The sequence below is a fragment of the Rosa chinensis genome, chromosome 7 (assembly GCF_002994745.2).
Source record: "Rosa chinensis cultivar Old Blush chromosome 7, RchiOBHm-V2, whole genome shotgun sequence".
Classification (NCBI taxonomy): domain Eukaryota; kingdom Viridiplantae; phylum Streptophyta; class Magnoliopsida; order Rosales; family Rosaceae; genus Rosa; species Rosa chinensis.
In genome coordinates this window covers 52,141,639-52,159,548 of record NC_037094.1, presented here as the reverse complement: position 1 = coordinate 52,159,548, position 17,910 = coordinate 52,141,639, and the positions used below count along the sequence as shown (strand labels likewise).

At 37.4% G+C, this 17,910-nt stretch overlaps 3 protein-coding genes across 4 annotated transcripts; all 3 read right to left on the bottom strand.

Moving 5' to 3' along the window:
* Positions 1-401: 401 nt before the first annotated feature.
* LOC112176800 (pentatricopeptide repeat-containing protein At1g71490) lies at positions 402-3,764 on the bottom strand. 2 transcript variants are annotated; one of them, XM_024314887.2, is made up of 3 exons: positions 3,632-3,764; positions 3,453-3,524; positions 402-2,985 (listed from the first exon to the last, which is right to left on the bottom strand). In XM_024314887.2, the coding sequence occupies exon 3, from the start codon at positions 2,828-2,830 to the stop codon at positions 656-658; it is 2,175 nt and encodes a 724-aa protein (XP_024170655.1). In that variant the 5' UTR covers positions 2,831-2,985; positions 3,453-3,524; positions 3,632-3,764; the 3' UTR covers positions 402-655. The 2 variants fall into 2 exon arrangements, with proteins under 2 accessions (XP_024170655.1, XP_024170656.1); XM_024314888.2 differs by having other exon boundaries at positions 3,453-3,521.
* Positions 3,765-4,243: 479 nt separating this feature from the next.
* LOC112178760 lies at positions 4,244-8,121 on the bottom strand. The gene is made up of 5 exons (XM_024316972.2): positions 7,160-8,121; positions 6,196-6,663; positions 5,626-6,003; positions 5,475-5,542; positions 4,244-4,725 (listed from the first exon to the last, which is right to left on the bottom strand). Exons 1-5 carry the CDS (start codon positions 7,793-7,795, stop codon positions 4,518-4,520), a joined length of 1,758 nt encoding a protein of 585 aa, XP_024172740.1. The 5' UTR covers positions 7,796-8,121; the 3' UTR covers positions 4,244-4,517.
* Positions 8,122-13,831: 5,710 nt separating this feature from the next.
* LOC112178133 lies at positions 13,832-14,748 on the bottom strand. Its single transcript, XM_040511493.1, has 2 exons — positions 14,401-14,748; positions 13,832-14,299 (listed from the first exon to the last, which is right to left on the bottom strand). The coding sequence occupies exons 1-2, from the start codon at positions 14,746-14,748 to the stop codon at positions 13,832-13,834; spliced, it is 816 nt and encodes a 271-aa protein (XP_040367427.1).
* Positions 14,749-17,910: the final 3,162 nt, after the last annotated feature.

Below are 17,910 nucleotides of genomic sequence, written 5' to 3'. Positions count from 1 at the left end.
GGGCTGAGTCTCCTTCACCCAAAAAATTGTAACCTGCTTTGACTGTTAGGACCTGAAAGATGGATGGAAGCCTCTGCGTTGGGGTTTGCAAAATTTGAGAAGCTGGTGGAAGTGAATGAAGCATAATAGGGTGAGGTGCCTCCCAAGAAAAAGGCAGGATGTTTTATTGAAAGCAAAAACAAGATTTCGCTTCAAGTCGGGTCGGGGCTAAAGAGGAACTTACAAATAGATAGTAATACATCAAATTATGTATGGGGGCTCTACAGAATCCTGATAAACTTAAGAAGCTCTGCTAGACAAGCGCATCTACATATACTAAGATGTTAAACTACCTGATAAACTACCTGTTAATCCACTAAACAAAATGGAACACGAGTAATGCTTTGATAGTTGAGGAACAGCTTTTTTTTCCCTCTCAAAGCAGTTTTGGCAATAGCCATTAAAACAATTGGTTAAGCTCGAGTATGAATCTGATAAACATTCTCAAAGAAACCAGCTTTCAGTGATGCATTGCAGAATATTTTTGGAAACAAACATGCGTCTCCAAGGGTATTTACACATTAATACTACTGTGTAAGCAAATTTGCAATCAATTGACAAAAAATACGTTAACAATCCTTCGTTGAGTGTAATTTAATAAGCTCCTATTTCCATTCTACTCAAAAACTTCATAACCTGAACTAAAATCCTCTCTAATATAATCAGCATCTTTCATCAGCTCATTTAATCCATCCAACAAAAGGTAAATTTCATTTCTCAGCTGATTTGTGGTGTCCCCCACCAAAAAGAGGGAGAATCCATCACCCACGTCAACCCAAGCGCAGCCAGGAGCCTTCCTTACACCCAAGTCCCTCATGAAAGTCCTCACTCTAGCTAGGTTGTTCCAACTACCAGCAGCAGCATACATGTTAGCAATTAAGACATAGTACCCAGAATTCTCAGGTCTCATTTGTAATAGCATCTCAGCTGCCCATTCCCCTATCTCTGTATTTCCATGGATCCTACAAGCTCCAATCAGAGTGGCCCACATGGCAGAAGTTGGCTTGTAAGGCATCCTTTTGATAATATCTTTTGCATTATGTAATAGACCAGCCCTCCCATAGAGATCAACCATGCAAGCATAGTGCTCCAAATCGGGAGTTATACCATACATACTCACCATCCTTTCGAATAGAATTTGGCCTTGGATTACAAGTCCTGAATGGCTACATGCTGATAAAATGGAAACCATGGTTACATGATCTGGTTGGATGTTTAAACTATTCATCTCTTCAAATAACTTCAATGCAGCTTTTCCCTCACCCTGTACTCCATATCCTGCAATCATGGAAGTATAAGTTACCTCATCCTTCTTATTCATTGAATCAAATACTCTTTTAGCTTCTATAACCCTGCCTGATCTGGCATACATGTCCACAAGAGCATTCCACAGCAATAAATAATCATCAAACACAACACGTTTTGTAATGTAGCAGTGAAATTCCTTTCCATGTTGAAGATTTGCAACCCGAGCACAAAGAGGCAGGATGCTGGCAATCGTAACGTAATTGGGTTCAATTCCAGAACACAACATCTCTCTAAATATGAATGAAGCTTCCTCCGCTCGATCCATGTGGGAATAACCAGAAATAATGGAGTTCCAAGTGACTATACTCCTATCTTCTATCGATTGAAACAAAGTATAGGCATGACTTAGATCTTTGCACCTGGAATACATTGTAATTAATGCATTTCTGACATTGTCATACCCATCACAACAAGTACGAATTGCAGAACCATGCATCTCCTTCCCTAACTTAATAGCTCCAATGTGGGAAGAAGCACTAAGCCCAACCGTAAATGCCACTGAGTCCAGTTGAATACCACCAACTCTCATTTGAGAAAGCAACTCCAGAGCACCCTTTATATTTCCTGTTCTCAAGCAACCTCCAGCTATGGTATTCCAAGTTATAATACTTACTTCAGTACCCTCCATCTGCAATTTTCCAAACAGCTCAAATGCTTCATTCCACATACCTTTGGAGGCATAACAGGAGATCATTGAATTCCAAGAAATTATATCCCTTTGGGGCATTATGTCAAACAACTGACGAGCAACATCCACAAGCCCAAACTTTCCATACATGGAGACCAATGAATTATGCACAAACAAATTCCACTCCTGACAACTAGCATCAATGGACTTATGCACCTCCTTCCCAAAACCTATATCCAACTTCTCACCACAAGCCTTGAGAACAGATGGATAAGTAAAACAATCTGGTCTAATCCCCTTATTGACCATATGTTCATAGGTAGTGAGAGCCTCATCCAGAAGTTCATTTTTAACATATGAAGAGATGAGCAAATTCCAAGGTAGAGGATGCAATATATTGGAATTCTCAACAACAATATGAGCATCAATATGGGAATTAAAGCTCGAATAAAATGTGACAAGCTTGGGGACCAAAATGGGGTGTTGTTCAAGACCCAATCTGATAATGTGTGCATGAAGCTGTTTACCCTGTGGGAATGATTTATGGTTGGTGCACGAGAAAAGAAGAGAAGAGATGGAATGTAAGACTGCATCACAAGATGTACTAGAAGAGGCATGGAACTTAATAAGAGACAGGCTTTTGAATGCTTCTGATAGATGTCCTTCACGTGCATAAGTCTTAATGGATGCAAGAAGAGAATCTATCATAGAATCACCAACTGGTAAACTTGGCTCTAAAATAGATGATGGTTTCTCGAGCTGTTTGATACCTTCTTTCCATGTCTTAGGTATGAATCTCTGGATTTGGGATGCAAAAAGTTCCTTTGGGATGAAATGAGGATAAGATGATGGCATACACTATGAATGTGTCTTCTGAATGTAACATGGTAAGCAAGACCTGATAGCATGGTTTTGCCCGAATCTGCAACATGAGTCTCGGAATAAGCAGCTAGTCAGAGACCGGTACAGATTACTATCTCATCAATTTGAGAAAGAAACCGGTACTTCACCTGCAAAATAGTGATAAGGGTATCAAAAGCGCAAATTCATCTTACCACATGTGAGACTAATAACCGTATCTGTACAAATTCGGTACTTCTGATGCACAAAATACAAAAGCAAGGCATCTGTATGTGCGCAAATTATCAGTAAAAGTAAATGAAAGACAAATCAGATTGTTTTTTTGTTGATTAAGTAACACAAACTCCGAGTGCGGGTTACTAGTATCCAACTGTATAACATCACACATACCACTCTTAGGCTTTTCAAGAGTGAAAATAAACCATAAACACTGCCCCCACTAATTTCACCAGAGATTAGAAACAGAGACTATGCAAAGTTGAAAACTTGAAACATGAGTGTACCATGATCAATCATACAAAACCATAGTACTTGACAGTTCAATAGTTCAATTCATAAGTTCCAAAAACCATTTCTTTCCAAAGCAGATGAAAAAGTTAACAGCTTTACAACTTACAGGTTTGTTCTTCTGTCACAGTGGAGAGAAGTCAAAAGCTTTGTCCAATAACTTCAATGTGCTCATGCTCTTCTGGTCCAGAAATCAAAAGAAAATGAATTGATGGGTCTTTAGCTCCCAAATTGTACTAAATCAAAATCCAAGAAAAACCCCAGATTGAGTAGATGGAAATTATATACCTGACTTCGGAGGCAGCCGGCGGCTCTTTCATGGGGTCGCCGGAGATGGGTTGCGTGGTCGAAGGGTTGTTGGGTCAAAATGGTCCAAGGGTTTTTGCTGGGTTAACAAGGATGAACTGAGAATAGAGGCATAGGGGTTCAGGGTTTTGTGGTCTACAGAAGCAAAAGAAAGGCTACTATTACCAAAGCGGCGTCGTTCCGTTCCCCTTTTTTATTTTTATTTTTATTTATTTATTTATTTTTATTTTTTTTTAAATTATTGTTTTAGGCCTATCACCTTTGTTTCAATTTTATTGATTCTACATTGTTTCCAGTCTCCTGCATTTTTGACTATGAAGCTTTGCATTTCAGATAGTTTTTACCTGCCCCTTCTCCATCGGTTGTTAGAAGTGTTACACTACGAATAGTTACTGTAAGAGCACCATAAGAAACATCCTCTTTTACTCGTAACAGTTCTTTGCTCAACAATTGGTTTCTGTTTCAGAACATTATGCATTTACATATAATCAGATGATAAACCTTTCTTCTAGGTTCTGTCAATGACTGAAAGATCATATACTCCTATTCCGAACGCAAAATATTAAATAAAGATGCGAAGAAGCGGCAGAATAATAGACGAAGCATCTCACTGCTGATGACAGTGAATACATTCAATTGAAATAAAGCTTCACAGAAACTAAACACCGAGTTCAGAATCTTCAACAATCATACAACTTGCTCTACCATCTCTAGGGGTTAGAAACTTTTAACCTTTTTTTTTACATACATAAAAGATCTGAACACATCATCACCCATATACAATTGAAACAAAATGAGATGACTCGAGAATCATGACATGTATCTGGGTAAGGCTTAGAGGACAGAGAAACCAGAGGAATCAGATGCACTAGCCAGACATCATGGATATGGCTCGTCGGAAGTCCAAAGATTTGAGGGCTGACTGAGGGAAAGGCTTATCAGGAGACCATAATTCATTTTGAGGCAGCAATATTTGTGGCTGGCAAGTCTTCTTAGCTTCTTCACTACCTTTTGCAGATGGAATGTCTTGCTTTTTCTTCACAAATTCAAAAAACTCTGATACTTGACGTGCATACCTTCATCAAATTTGCAAAACCATGAATATATAAAGTCACAATTAATGAACTTGACTAGATTAATCATCACAGTAACTATTAATCTAGTAAATAAACAATCATGCAAATCAATATTAATATCTTCTAATGATGTAAGTACCAAAACAACCCATCAAGGTTGCAGAGAACTATTGTTCTAGCAGACTTCAGCTGACAGTTCTTAAAAATTAGCACAATCTCCTAATTTCTTCAGCAAGAATGTGAAACTCTAGTTAGAACTCTCATTTGCTCACTAAAGTCCACTTATCAGAGCCAAAAACCAGAACTCACAGGTTGAGGATCGCAAAAGACATAACAGTTTTATCAGATTTCATTTCAAGGTTTCAGGTAATTATCATTTCCAAGATTAAACATGTACCATGATTACAAGATTGACAATCAGCATATGTACAGTAACTAACTCATTATATAACAGCTTAACCAAGCATACAGTCGCATTACAGGACTAGAGTAAAACTAATAAATAGAGGCTTGCAACTTAGATTATTCATGGACAAAAAATGAATAAGAGAGATTATCAAATTTAACTGTCAATAGTATACAGCACTACAGAAGTAATGCAATATTGAGGCATATCTATAGCAGCATCCCAAAGAGGCCTCAAAACAAATGCAAATATATGAGACACAAAACAACAAAGAACATTTCCATACAAAGTCATCAAAATCATAACCATTCACATGAAAAATTAATAAGGATAGTTATCTTACTGCATCTTTGCTTCAATATCTTTCTTGAAATCAATGTTTGGCTCACAGTCAAGAACCAAAGCAGGAACCTGCTCATTCCAAAGTAAAATAAGCTCTTTTCTCATGAAGATGAGATTAAAAAAGGTCATAAAGATCAATGTAAAAACGATACCTTTTGAATACTTGAATGCATATGCTTACCCTCCAAATAGAACACACGGTCTCTAATATCAGGAGGTAAGGAGGTATCCATATGTAAAGGAACCTGACTGACAGAAAATACCCCATGATTGCCGCTTTCGGAGGGGAAAAGCCAACTTTCATGCTTTTCATGCAAGTCCCGGAGATACTCTAGGCTCACTCCACCTTCTTCTGCTCTGTGGCGTTGCATCATTCTTTTGTGACAAGTGTCAGGACTTGCTCTAAGATATATGAAAGCATCAGGAATAAGCCCAGGCAAGCTTGATACAACAGGGTCAAACCAGGAGTCATATATGCTGATCTCCATCTCATTCATCCACTTCGCTTCATGGACAGCTCGTACGAAAACCTTCATAATGTAACAAATACATCAGCCTTGTAACTTTTAAGTTGCGGTATCATTCAGTTCAACAAAAAAGGAAAACAAAAGAACTGCATAGTTTCAATTCCATCAAATTGGCTGTATTCTATTCTAGGTATGCAGTATTATCTCATTTTAGCAGACAAAGTGAAGGGAACTGACAAATGACAAGATACTTACCATCCTGTCACTGAAAACACTCCTTTCCATCAACCTCAGGGGCTTGATACTACCAGAGGACTCTCTCTCTTGCATCACTCTTGTAACGAAAACATAATTCTGGAAGGTATAGGCATACCGATGTGGCTCAGCATAGAAAGCATTCAATATGTTAAAATGGTCAGGTCCAATATCCTGCCACTTGTCAATAGGTTCTTGAACCACCTCAACAAGATCTTGTAGCTCAAGCGTAGTGTTTGCTATTTCCTTGAGAAAGGTTGACTTTCCCACGCTGATATTTCCCTCAACACAGAAAGTAAGTCGTTTCTTCTGGGCTGACTTCCCTCCTGAGCTCGAACTATCATCCTTCAACTCCTCATCAACACTATCTTTAATATAACTCGTTATACTCTCAGCATGGTTTTTGTGGATGATTCCTACAGAACTTTGTAAGTACTCAACCATCCTCTCATTAGATTTTCCAAAGAACTGCAAGCAGAAGCCCAAGAATCAATGTCATTATAATTTTAACAGTTACATACTGAATGACAGAACTTTTTCATATTGAGTAACAAAACATCGTTTAATTTTCACTTTCTGAAGCAGGCATTAACTTGTTCTACATCTACTCATTAATCACAACTAATCAGCAAAGTTTGACTTATTTACTAGAATTCACTCGGGCTCACTGAGTTGGGAACAGAAAGAATGAAATCCATCAACCTACAGAAAATACAATTAGTAGTCCACGCCTATAATCTTCGATTAGAGCCTTGTCTTTGGCCAAATTCCACCCCAAAGTTGGATTAGAGCCAAGTCATTACAGCAATCACAAATTACGCCGCAGATATAGTCATTCTCAACCAACAAAAACCATTCCCTCTACACTAAAACAAAACAATCTTCGCCACAAGCTAACCATCCACACATATACCAATGCTTAAACAACACATTGTAGCTTAAAAATGGGTACAAGATACATTACCTTATCTCTATACAACTGCTTGAGCTCAGCAACTCCACCAATACCCTTCTCCACCAGCTTCCTCAAGTTCCTTGGCCCCACACCCGGAATAGCCAATAAGTCCGGATTTCCGGCCACCACTGAGCCGCCGCCACCTGAAGTCCTCTGCCTCCTAGTACTACTACTACTACTGCTACTAAACTTACTCACCTTCTCCTCGGAACTCTTTCCGGCCTCTGCATCCTCCAAACCCTTATCTACACTCTTCTCTGGTTCCAAACCCTTGGAAGCCTCCGCGGCGGCCGAAACGGAAAAGGACCCATCTGAGCCGGAGTGAAGCCACGCCGGCCGGTACCCAGAAAAGGCGGCGTCTTTGAGCAGAGGCCAAGCCCGGAGCGGGGCCTTGTTGAAGGAGCAACGGCAGAGGGTGCAGCTGAAGCGGGAGGAGGAGGAGGAGGGGACGTTGCCGGAAGTGGGTTTGTTGTAAACGGTGGCGGCGAGGCCGCGGAAGGCTGAAGCTGTGTGCATTTGGGAAGTTGGGTTCTTGAAAGCTCGAGCGAGAGAGGAGAGAGTAGAAGAAGAAGGACGAGGAGGAGGCTTGTTAACGTGAGTGCATAGAATGGGGCCTGATGGGCTTATGCGAAGCAGCTTCTGCATCACTTCTAAGCATTTCAGAGAAGACCCAGATGGATATTTTGGGTTCCGGGTGAAGAAGAAGAAGAAGAAGAAGAAGAAGGAGGGGGGTTTTTGAGGGTTTGGAGGGTTTTGGAAAGTGATGAGGGAATTGGTTTAGGGTTTTTTAATTTAGGGGTTTATTTTTTTTTTTTTTGGTTTGGTTTGCAGGCATTGATTACTGATGGTGAAGGGGTTTTGTCTTTTGGTGTCTGGCCGTGTGTCACGGATTTGGGGACTAGGGTTTTAGCAGACAAACGTTTTCCTTCTCTCTTTCTTTCTTTAAAGGAGGGAAGGGAGTGAGAGAGAGACAGAGACAACCTAAATTAGGGGGGAGTTCTAGGAAGAGAGAGAGATTTTTAAAGAGAGGAGAGATTGTCTCCTGCAACACTTCATTGCTACACCAATTCAGTCTTCTAGCCGTGATTTTGACACGTATAGGAAATGAGTCCTTTTGAGATGAAATGGCATCTACAAATTCTAAACCCCCCTCTTGCTTTTTTTTTTTTTTTTCATTTTTTTTTTCAAATATATTTTTTAATCACTCCTCCAAGTTTTATTAAAGATGTGTGACGGTCGAACGGCCTAGTCTGAAACTCTCAAGTCTAACGTTCGAATCTCAGTTCTATCTTGTGATCAGCAGATTTGAGGGATTATTTGAATTCGTGCGTCTACAGTGCAGTAGATTTTGCAGCAATAACGGTGCATGTACTGGGATAACACTGCATGAGTGTGTGAATTACTGACTTAACTTCCTGATAAAAAAAATAAAATAAAAAGGTTTATTAAAGATTGTTTGGTGAATATGTCAAAAACTGCATGGAGGCCCCGATGGTTGTAATTGACCAAGGAATAGGTGAGTCCAAAAACAGGCTTTTTTTTTGTTTTTTTTTCTTCACAATTTCACTTGACTCGTCTGGCTTTCTAGTGGTTTTGTCCACTCTTGCTAGATCTCGGATCTGTCCCCAGCGGCTTTCTCTACTTCGCTTGCAGTTTTACACGCCTCTTACTCTACCTTCTTCTTGTGGTGTATCCCTAAGCTGGTCTCAAATCTAAATCCTTCTTGTTCAACTCTGTGGCCTCGCTCTTTTCCTAAATTTGTTATGTTTAAATGTTTAATTGTGTCAAAGCGGTGGTTCAGGTGGATCTACACAGTGTACTCAGGCTTCTCCTTGTTGCAAATTTGAGTGTTGAAAGCACGAATTGAATTTTTGTTTTGTATCTTTAATGGGCATATGCCCATTTTTTACGTGAGAATAATACGTAGTAGTATAATCTGTTAGTTTTTTTTTTTTTTTGATAAGAAAGAAACTACAAAAATTTAAATACAAAAGCCTCGAATTAGAGTCATCGAGGACATCCTGTACAAGCGGAATCAATCGTGTTTTGGGTCTTCCACTCTAAGAAAGCACAGTCCCTATTTAATTATTTCTCTGGGCCTAACCAAATTAAATTCGTTTTCTCAGTGAATAACCATGTACAACAAACATGAGAATTAATTCATGAGACCAGATGATATATACGTATGTGCTAACCAATTCAACAACAAAGTTCTTGAGATGAACTCTACTATAAAAAAGCTTTTTTAGATAACTAAATTTGAAATTAAATAGAAGGGGGCCATGACCACTTACCCAATTTCAGCCTAAAAATTGTCCACTTACTCCACTAAGAGTTTTTTGCTCCCATTTACCGAATCTGACATTTATTGATAGTTTTGCCCTTAATTTAATTAACAAACTACACTTCTCTCTCTCTCTCTCTCTCTCTCTCTCTCTCTCTCTCTCTCTCTCTCTCTCTCTCTCTCTCTCTCTCTCTCTCCAGCCAGATGCCGAGCGACGACACCTTCAACACCTTCTTCTCCTAGACCGGCGCCAGCAAGCACGTCCCACGCGCCATCTTCGTTGACCTTGAGCCCACCGTCAAAGCTTCTGAACAAACGATCCCGGCCGAAGTTGGCGAAGACGTTGAATAAACGATCAAAGCTTCTAAGATTTGTTCGATTGTTCCTCATCAAACCATGACCTCCAGCGTTCCTCGACCTAGACCGCGACGAGCCAGACTTGCATCTCATCACCGATCTGTACCGGCCACTAGTCGCGCCAATCACCGGTGTCTTAGTCCCCGGGGGGGGGGGGGGGGGGGGGGGGGGGAGAGACTGAAGTTTTCTGGGTGCCTAGAGCAATCACCGGTGTCTTCGTCCCCGGTCGATCCGATGTGGTGCCCAGAGCAATTTCTGGGTTGCCATTTTTTTTAGCTCCGAGAATGGGGAAGGAAAAAAAAAGAAAAAAAAAGTGAACATGTAGAATTGAACATATAAATTGATCGATTGTGTCTGTAGTGTATTCATTTTGGTTGTTTATGCAATTCACGGAAGGGCAATAATATGATTATTGGAGGGCAATAATATGATTATTGAGAGGCAATAATATGATTATTGGAAGACAATAAAAAGAGTATTGGGGGGCAATAATATGATCATTGGGTATTACTAGAGGGCAATAAAAGCGGACGCCGGAATCCGGCCACCGGTCCAATGACCGGATTCTGGTCACCAGTTGCCGGATTTCCGTCACCAGAGTCCGCAACCGGCTGCAAGTAACGAGAGTCCGGCAAGGTCTCCGATGACTTTTCTCTCTAAGTGACAAAGAAGGAGAGGGCAAAATTGTCCTTAAAATAAATGAAAAACAATAAAAAAATACTTAATTGGGTATTATGGCAAAATATATATTTATATTGTGTAAGTGAGCAATCTCTTAGAGTGTTTGGGTAAGTGGGGTTAATTAACCCTAAAATTGGATAAATGATCATTTTCCCTAAATAGTAAGAGAAATTTTAAATACACACCCTTAATCACTTAATACACAATCCTATTATTTTATATTTTAAATTAAATTTTGTAGGTAGGTTAAATGACCAAAATAGACATCTATGCATTAGAAGACAAAAAAATAGTCATATTTTCCTTATATACATTATTCTATTTATATATAAATAGTTAGATAAACACAACAAATTTCTACACATGGCCTCCTAATTTAATACAAGAATAAAGTTAGAAACTATCTAATTTAATTTTTCCTTAAATAAATTGTAATTAAGCGAGGTTAGAAACCATAATATTTAGAATTTCAAAATCAATGGCATTTTTAAACGGATCACTTTACTCCCATTTTTTAGTTAATTTTTTTTTCTTAAGAGATATGAATAATCCATTTATTTTCTAATATAAAACATCACGGTTGAAAAAACTTTGTAATTGTTATTTTGTTTGGCCCTTCTAATGAAAACTTTGTAGTTCCGCCATTGTGGAGAAACTACTGATATAGTTTTGGTTAAATGTTCAACTCATAATTTTATACTTGATCAACATGGTATTTGGTGGATGAGAACTCAAATAATACAAAACCTATTTATATGCATCTATTTAAAGGAAACAATAATAAATCTTTATACTAACACAAATAATCAATATGGTTATTTACAAAACATCAAGTAATATACTAGAATATACTAATCATATTAAATAGTAGCCTTAATATAGTTAAATAATAGGATATTTCATGATTTTTGAGATTAAGAATATTTTAGATACTTTGGGTTGTGTATTTAGTAAAATATTAGAATGAGAAATTAAATGAGTGGTGTATTAAGTAATTTGGAGTGTGTATTTAAAACTTCTCAAATAGTAAAGACTATATAAATAATTTCTGCCAATAGCAACGAAAAATTATGTGCATGGCCGTACATATATTTTACTAAATATAAAAGGATTTGGAAGGAAAAATATAATTTAATTACCTAAAATTCTTATTGACAGATGAGATTCATCTACATGGTTATTTGCATGCTAAAAAGCTAATTAGGCATATAGAAGTTAGCTTGATATTAGTTGTAACGACTGGTAAGGCCAAGTTTTATTGTTGCACGGATCTAGAAAAGATGATCATTATCCGAACAAACTACGAGAAGTAACATAAAAATTTAGTGAAATATGTCGTAACATTAATTTATTTTGGCATACCATGATTACCAAATAGATTTGGTTAGTTTTAGCCATGTATATATATACTGATCCTATCCAGAGCGAGACCTCGCTATGAAATTAAAGTGCGAGGTTAGAGTTTAGGGTCACTTTTCAGTCTCATATCCACATCTCGAATGTTCAGTTTTTAGGTACTAATGTATAGATCATCTCTGCAAAATTTCTGCCAAATTGATGATCGTTAAGGCATTGATAACTGGCTTAAAGCTAGTACGGTACAGGTTGGACAGATTCAGTTCGTCCATTGGTTTAAGCGAGTTAGATGCCTTAAAGATTATCAATTTGGCTGAAATTTTGCAGAGATAATTTATACATTAGTACCTAAGAACTGAACGGTCAAGATGTGGATATAAAACTGAAAAGTGACCATAAACTCTAACCTCGCACTTTAATTTCTGAGCGAGGCATCGCTCTGGATAGGATCTAATATATATATATATATATATATATATATATATATTATCCAAAGCGAGGCCTCGCTTTGAAATTTCAGGGCGAGGTTAGGGTTTAGGGTCACTTTTTGGTCTCATATACACATCTCGACCGTTCAGTTTTTAGGTACTACTGTATAGATCATCTATGTAAAATTTCAGCCAAATTGATGATATTTAAGGTATCTAACTCACTTAAACTAGTGGACGAACTGAATCTATCCAACCTAAACCATACTAGCTTTAAGGCAGTTAACAATGCCTTAACGACCATCAATTTGGTTGAAATTTTGCAGAGATGATCTATACATTAGTAGCTAAAAACTGAACGGTCGAGATCTGGAAATGTGATCGAAAAGTGACCCTAAACCCTAACCTCACTCTGAAATTTCAGAGCACAGCATTGCTCTGGATAGGATCTGTGTATATATATAATTTTTTTTTTCTTTCTTGACCTAATATCAATGAAGGATAATGATTCAGAATTGCGTATATGTCGAAATTGAAAGTAGATATGCATATTCTAGATAACAATTTGATCACTAAACTTTTACCTACGTAAATCTTTAACTACAATTATTAAAGTGTAAAACGATCGAATGTGAATGTAAGCGACTAGAGTGATATAAGGTAGCTGTATAATCATAGAGATACATCTAAACTCTTTTATGATTAACTCCAATCAACACAGATATTGTACGAAAGTATGATTTATTCTATTCTCTTTTGATTTGAGATATAGAAGGATTTTTGATTGGGTGAGTTCAAATCAAAGAAAGTTTTTCAGTCTATCTTAGAGCCCTTTTCCTAAACGGAATCGGAAAGTCAGGAGGGCGGCAGTACGCTTGTCGTTCTCCTTTCCTCTTTGTAATTGGATGTAATTGTTAAGTTTTTCTCGGATAAATCTTTCTCTTAATAGATCTCTTCGGCTGTGTTTGTTACGTGGGACTATTATCCCCCACCTTATTTCCTATAATAGTCTAGGACTCTTCTAGCCTGGGATATGTTATGTTAATACATGACCCATATTTGGTACTGCTTAGGACTAAAGAGCAGAATAGTCAAAATAGTCTTATCCCATGTTTGTTGGTGTATTGGACTAAAAGTTGGTAATTTGCATAAAAGTGAACGATTTTATGAGTTTGTGAGAAAAAAAGAAAATTGGAAGGTGAGAGCTGAAGACAATCACAAAATGGCAATCACAAAGTGTCTGAAAATGTTCTAACTTGTTTTTTGGCAAAGTTCACATACAGCAAAATAATCATAGATTGAGAAGAACACTAATAACATCCATAATTTCATAGATTAGTAAGCAACCACAATTTGCATACTTGTAGTTAGTTTTTACACATCAACAAGTCCACCGATTAATACAACACAGTGGAGAGATACACTGATTTAACATTCCACATGCTAATAGAGTTCCATCTAGCAATTACAAAAATGAATGTTAATCTAACAAAAGAAGGAGCTTGTCTAACATGTGTTAAGACAGCAACTTGTGGTTTTCCAAAAAAAAAAAAAGAACATATCTTCAGTCAGCAGCTAGGTAGATCCTCTAGCAGTGCCCGCAAGCAAGTTCTTGACATACACTTTTCTCACTTCATCATCTAAGGACATGAACACAGAGATATTCTGGGGCTTATCTAAAATGATTTTCAATGCCTCAATTTGGTCTAGAACAGAAAGTCCCATTTTCTTAAGTTCCTTAGCATCAGTCACTGCTTGCATTCTTTTTCCAGATTCTTCAAATAATTTATCCAATGCAAGCATAAGTTTATCTTCATAATTTCTTTTCCTCTTTTTTTGACTGACCTGAGATTGTCCCGTGCTATCTTTGCTCATTGACATGGGGCTTGTGTCATTCACAAGGCCTATACCATCTTCATTGTTGCTCTGCTCCTCCATCATATCAGCAGGGACCTCAACCCCATTTCCAGTAGCACGGTCACTCCCAAAGATGGTAGCTAGTCTATCAGATAATGGATACTTCTTGTTTCTCCATCCCTTTGCCTTTTTGTTGTGTTATGACAGAAACAAAAAATGAATTGATCAAAGTGCAGCAATGAAATCAGTTAGCTTAAAAATCAAACTCAATGAAACTTCCTCATTACCTGCAAATACGTATCCCATACTTCATTACTATCAACTTCAATGCACTTTTTGATATCATTCCATGCAAATCCACTCTTGTTCATCATGTCATAGATTATTCTATGATCTTTCTTAAGTTTCTTCAACTTTGACTCAATATGTGGACTTGCCTTCATATTGGAATTGGGACATAAAAGATTTAAAGCATTCTCTATTTTGATTAAAGTACCATATTTGAAACTTTCAGTGTCGCAGCATTGTCCTCCAACAATAATTCCGTCAAGAACATTCAACAAAGATTCTTCTTCAAAGCTGGTCCATACACGCCTTGACTTCCTTTGCTCTATATTTTCATGACTACTTTCCATTTTCTAAAAAAGAATCAACATCTCATGGTTAAAGAAACATAAGTATGATCAACAAACCAAAAATCATTGTTGGTTCTAGTTTAGTTTCCACTCACTATCAACTTTTCTTCTTTCCAAAACTAATCCTAATCTCTTTAGAGTATTTTACTTATTTTCTTTCACAAAGGTCCCATTTTCTCTCCTACTCTGCGATGTTCCTAAGAATATTGATACCATGGTAGTAGAGAATATACCCAACAAAATTGAAGCAAGGGGCAACTTTTGAAATTGGACAAAGGAGTATGACAAGTACAAGGAGATGTGCAGTTTAACAAACTGCTGCCAATGATCAATTTTAAATACGTGCTATGTGACTATGTCCATGTTCAGTGTGAGCTTTCAACTGCAACAATAATTTGCAATGCAATGCCAAAGCAAATAGAAGAAACAATGCAAATAAACTAATAAACTACCCACAAAAGTAAAAATTTCTCAAGAGCACTAGGTGAATTATTTTAATCCGATGGTGTTTTACAGTCGATTAAGATGCAAGTTACTAACGATATTGATCAAAGTGAATCGAGTAATGCAAGACATATATATTGCTGGTTCCAGTTTAGTTGTTGGTTATGTTAAGTACTTTTCTCAAGATTCTAGGTGTTCTTTGCATTCATCAGAATTAGTCAAACCTGTTGAACTAGCATACTTCTCTTGCTCTTAGATATTGTTTAAATTGCCTAGTTCGTAGCCACTATCAGTGGTATTTATAAGTTAAGATATATATCCCTATAGAATTAAAATATGATAATATAAAGTAAAATGTTTGGTGAGACACCTTTGATGTAAATCTGCTCATTAACTTCATCAGAATTGGTCAAAACTACATTGCCTAGTTCTTATGAATGGCGTTTTAACCATTCCACCATTCAATCATTCATCCAATTCTCAACCTGAACTCTTACTATTTCCTACAAGAACAAGCTAAATACCAAAATCTATTTCCTATCAAGATCCAAAACGCAACAGAGAAACTAAGATACTGCAGAAGCATGCCTGTTGAAGATTAAAGTGAAAAATTGAATGCAGATTCGGAAGTGATTTTAAGGACAAGGAAGAATTAGATACCTGAAAAATCTAAAGGAGCTGAGGTCAGGACTGTTTGTGATTTCTTCTCGGCCGTAGAGGCTGAGACCGAGCACAAGGAAGTTTGTCTCTCAAATAGTACAGCCTTGCCCTTCTGACCTTCCTAAAGATACTTGTAACTTTAAACAAATCAAGATATATATTGTGAGGAAGCTCTAAATACAATATTGCCAACAATAAATTGTGAAATGAATTACAACAATACCAAAACCAACCATTTTTCACTAGGCTAAATGCAACCAAAGCTGTAGGTAACCAAAATCCAGGAGAAAACTTGTTCCTCAATCATCCAATGCAAGAAAACTAAACTCAAAATCCCACACTTTCTCACCCTCCAACTTGATTCTCATAACAAAAGAATACAAATTCACAAATCATGAAACCATAAAATCAGTTAGCTAGTGTCTCTTCTAGTGTTCACAACAAATCAAAAGCTACATAAATAATGATCCTTAGTACTCAGATATATATAAAGCATAAACTACTTAATTTATTCTCTTGAAGCTCTTGCATCCCTTGCAGCCCTTGCATCCCTTACAGCAGCACCTGAAACACCTGTATCTCCGGCAACTCTTACAGCCCTTCTTCCCGTCCATTCATTATGCATTTGTAAAGCTAACTCATTCCTCCAAGTTGTCCATTGATTAGACGCTTCAACCGTGCCAACTAAATCAACTTCTTCCCTATTTTGTGAATCTAATTCACATACTGCATACTCCATCGGATCAATGGACATCTCTCTCGTAATAAAATTATGTAAAAGACAACAAATGGTAATTATGCGGCATTGTGTCTTTATTGGATAAAATGATGGACTCCTTAGTATTCCCCACCTTCCTTTTAGCATTCCAAAACACTGTTCTATGACATTTCTTGCCTTCGAATGCTTCATGTTAAAATATTCCACATGATCCCTAGGCATATTTCTTTCATCCCATTCCGACAAATGATACTTTGTTCCTCTATATGGTGCAAGAAATCCCTCATCATTTGTGTAACCACCATCTACAACCTAATAGCCAAAATAAAAATTCCTATTAGTGTGTGAAAGGCACATAAACTGCACAACTAATCCAATAGCCTTACCAGTAGGAACTCTTAATCCATTCGGCCTAGTCACTGCATCGTGAAGAACTCTAGAGTCTGATGCCGATCCCTTCCAACCCGGTAAGACAAATATGAACTACATATCACGAGAACAAGCAGCTAACACATTTGTAGCAACTTCACCCTTTCTTGTGCGGTATCTTGACTTGTCAATTGCAGGTACACTCACTCTAATGTAAGTTCCATCTAGTGCCCCCAAGCAATTCTATTAATATATATATATATATATATATATATTCATGAAGTTTATAAACTGCAGATATAGAGATGAACGTTTAACAATCAGAAAAGGTATAATTGCAGTCCCTACAATAAACTAACCTTAAAGCACTTCCATCTACGATCTATGTAGTCAGCAAGTACCGGATCAGGTACCCTCAACAAACTACCTTGCAATCGTAAAACACCTTGTAGTATAGAATGAAAATACCTACTAATAGTCTCTCCGGAATGAAAAAATATACCTCTAATAGTACGATTCTTCACATGATGTGAAAGTATATGTAAAAACATACATACTTGCTCTTCCACAGACACCAAACCATCACTCTTTATCTTTCCATCTGTGCGAAGCAGTTCACACAAAAGGCCAAAAGTCCTTCTATCCATTCTTAATTCGTGTACACATTCGGTGTCACTATTGCCTATAATACTATCTAGATAACTCAAACAAGTCTCACGTCTAACGAATAAACGATTATTTAGAGCATGTCTTTCAGTACGTCTTCGTCTCAAATTAAACATCAGTAGCACAAGCATAGTACAAGCACACATTGTCTCTAGGTGTCACTACTCCACCAATAAGAGCAACATAATTTGCCTTCGATCCATATCTAAGATTTCACAGTAACATCCAAAATCAATGAAAACAACCAACCAAAGAAGAAGATAAAAACACAGATGTTGTTAAAAGAAAAAAACCCAGTCTTGAAA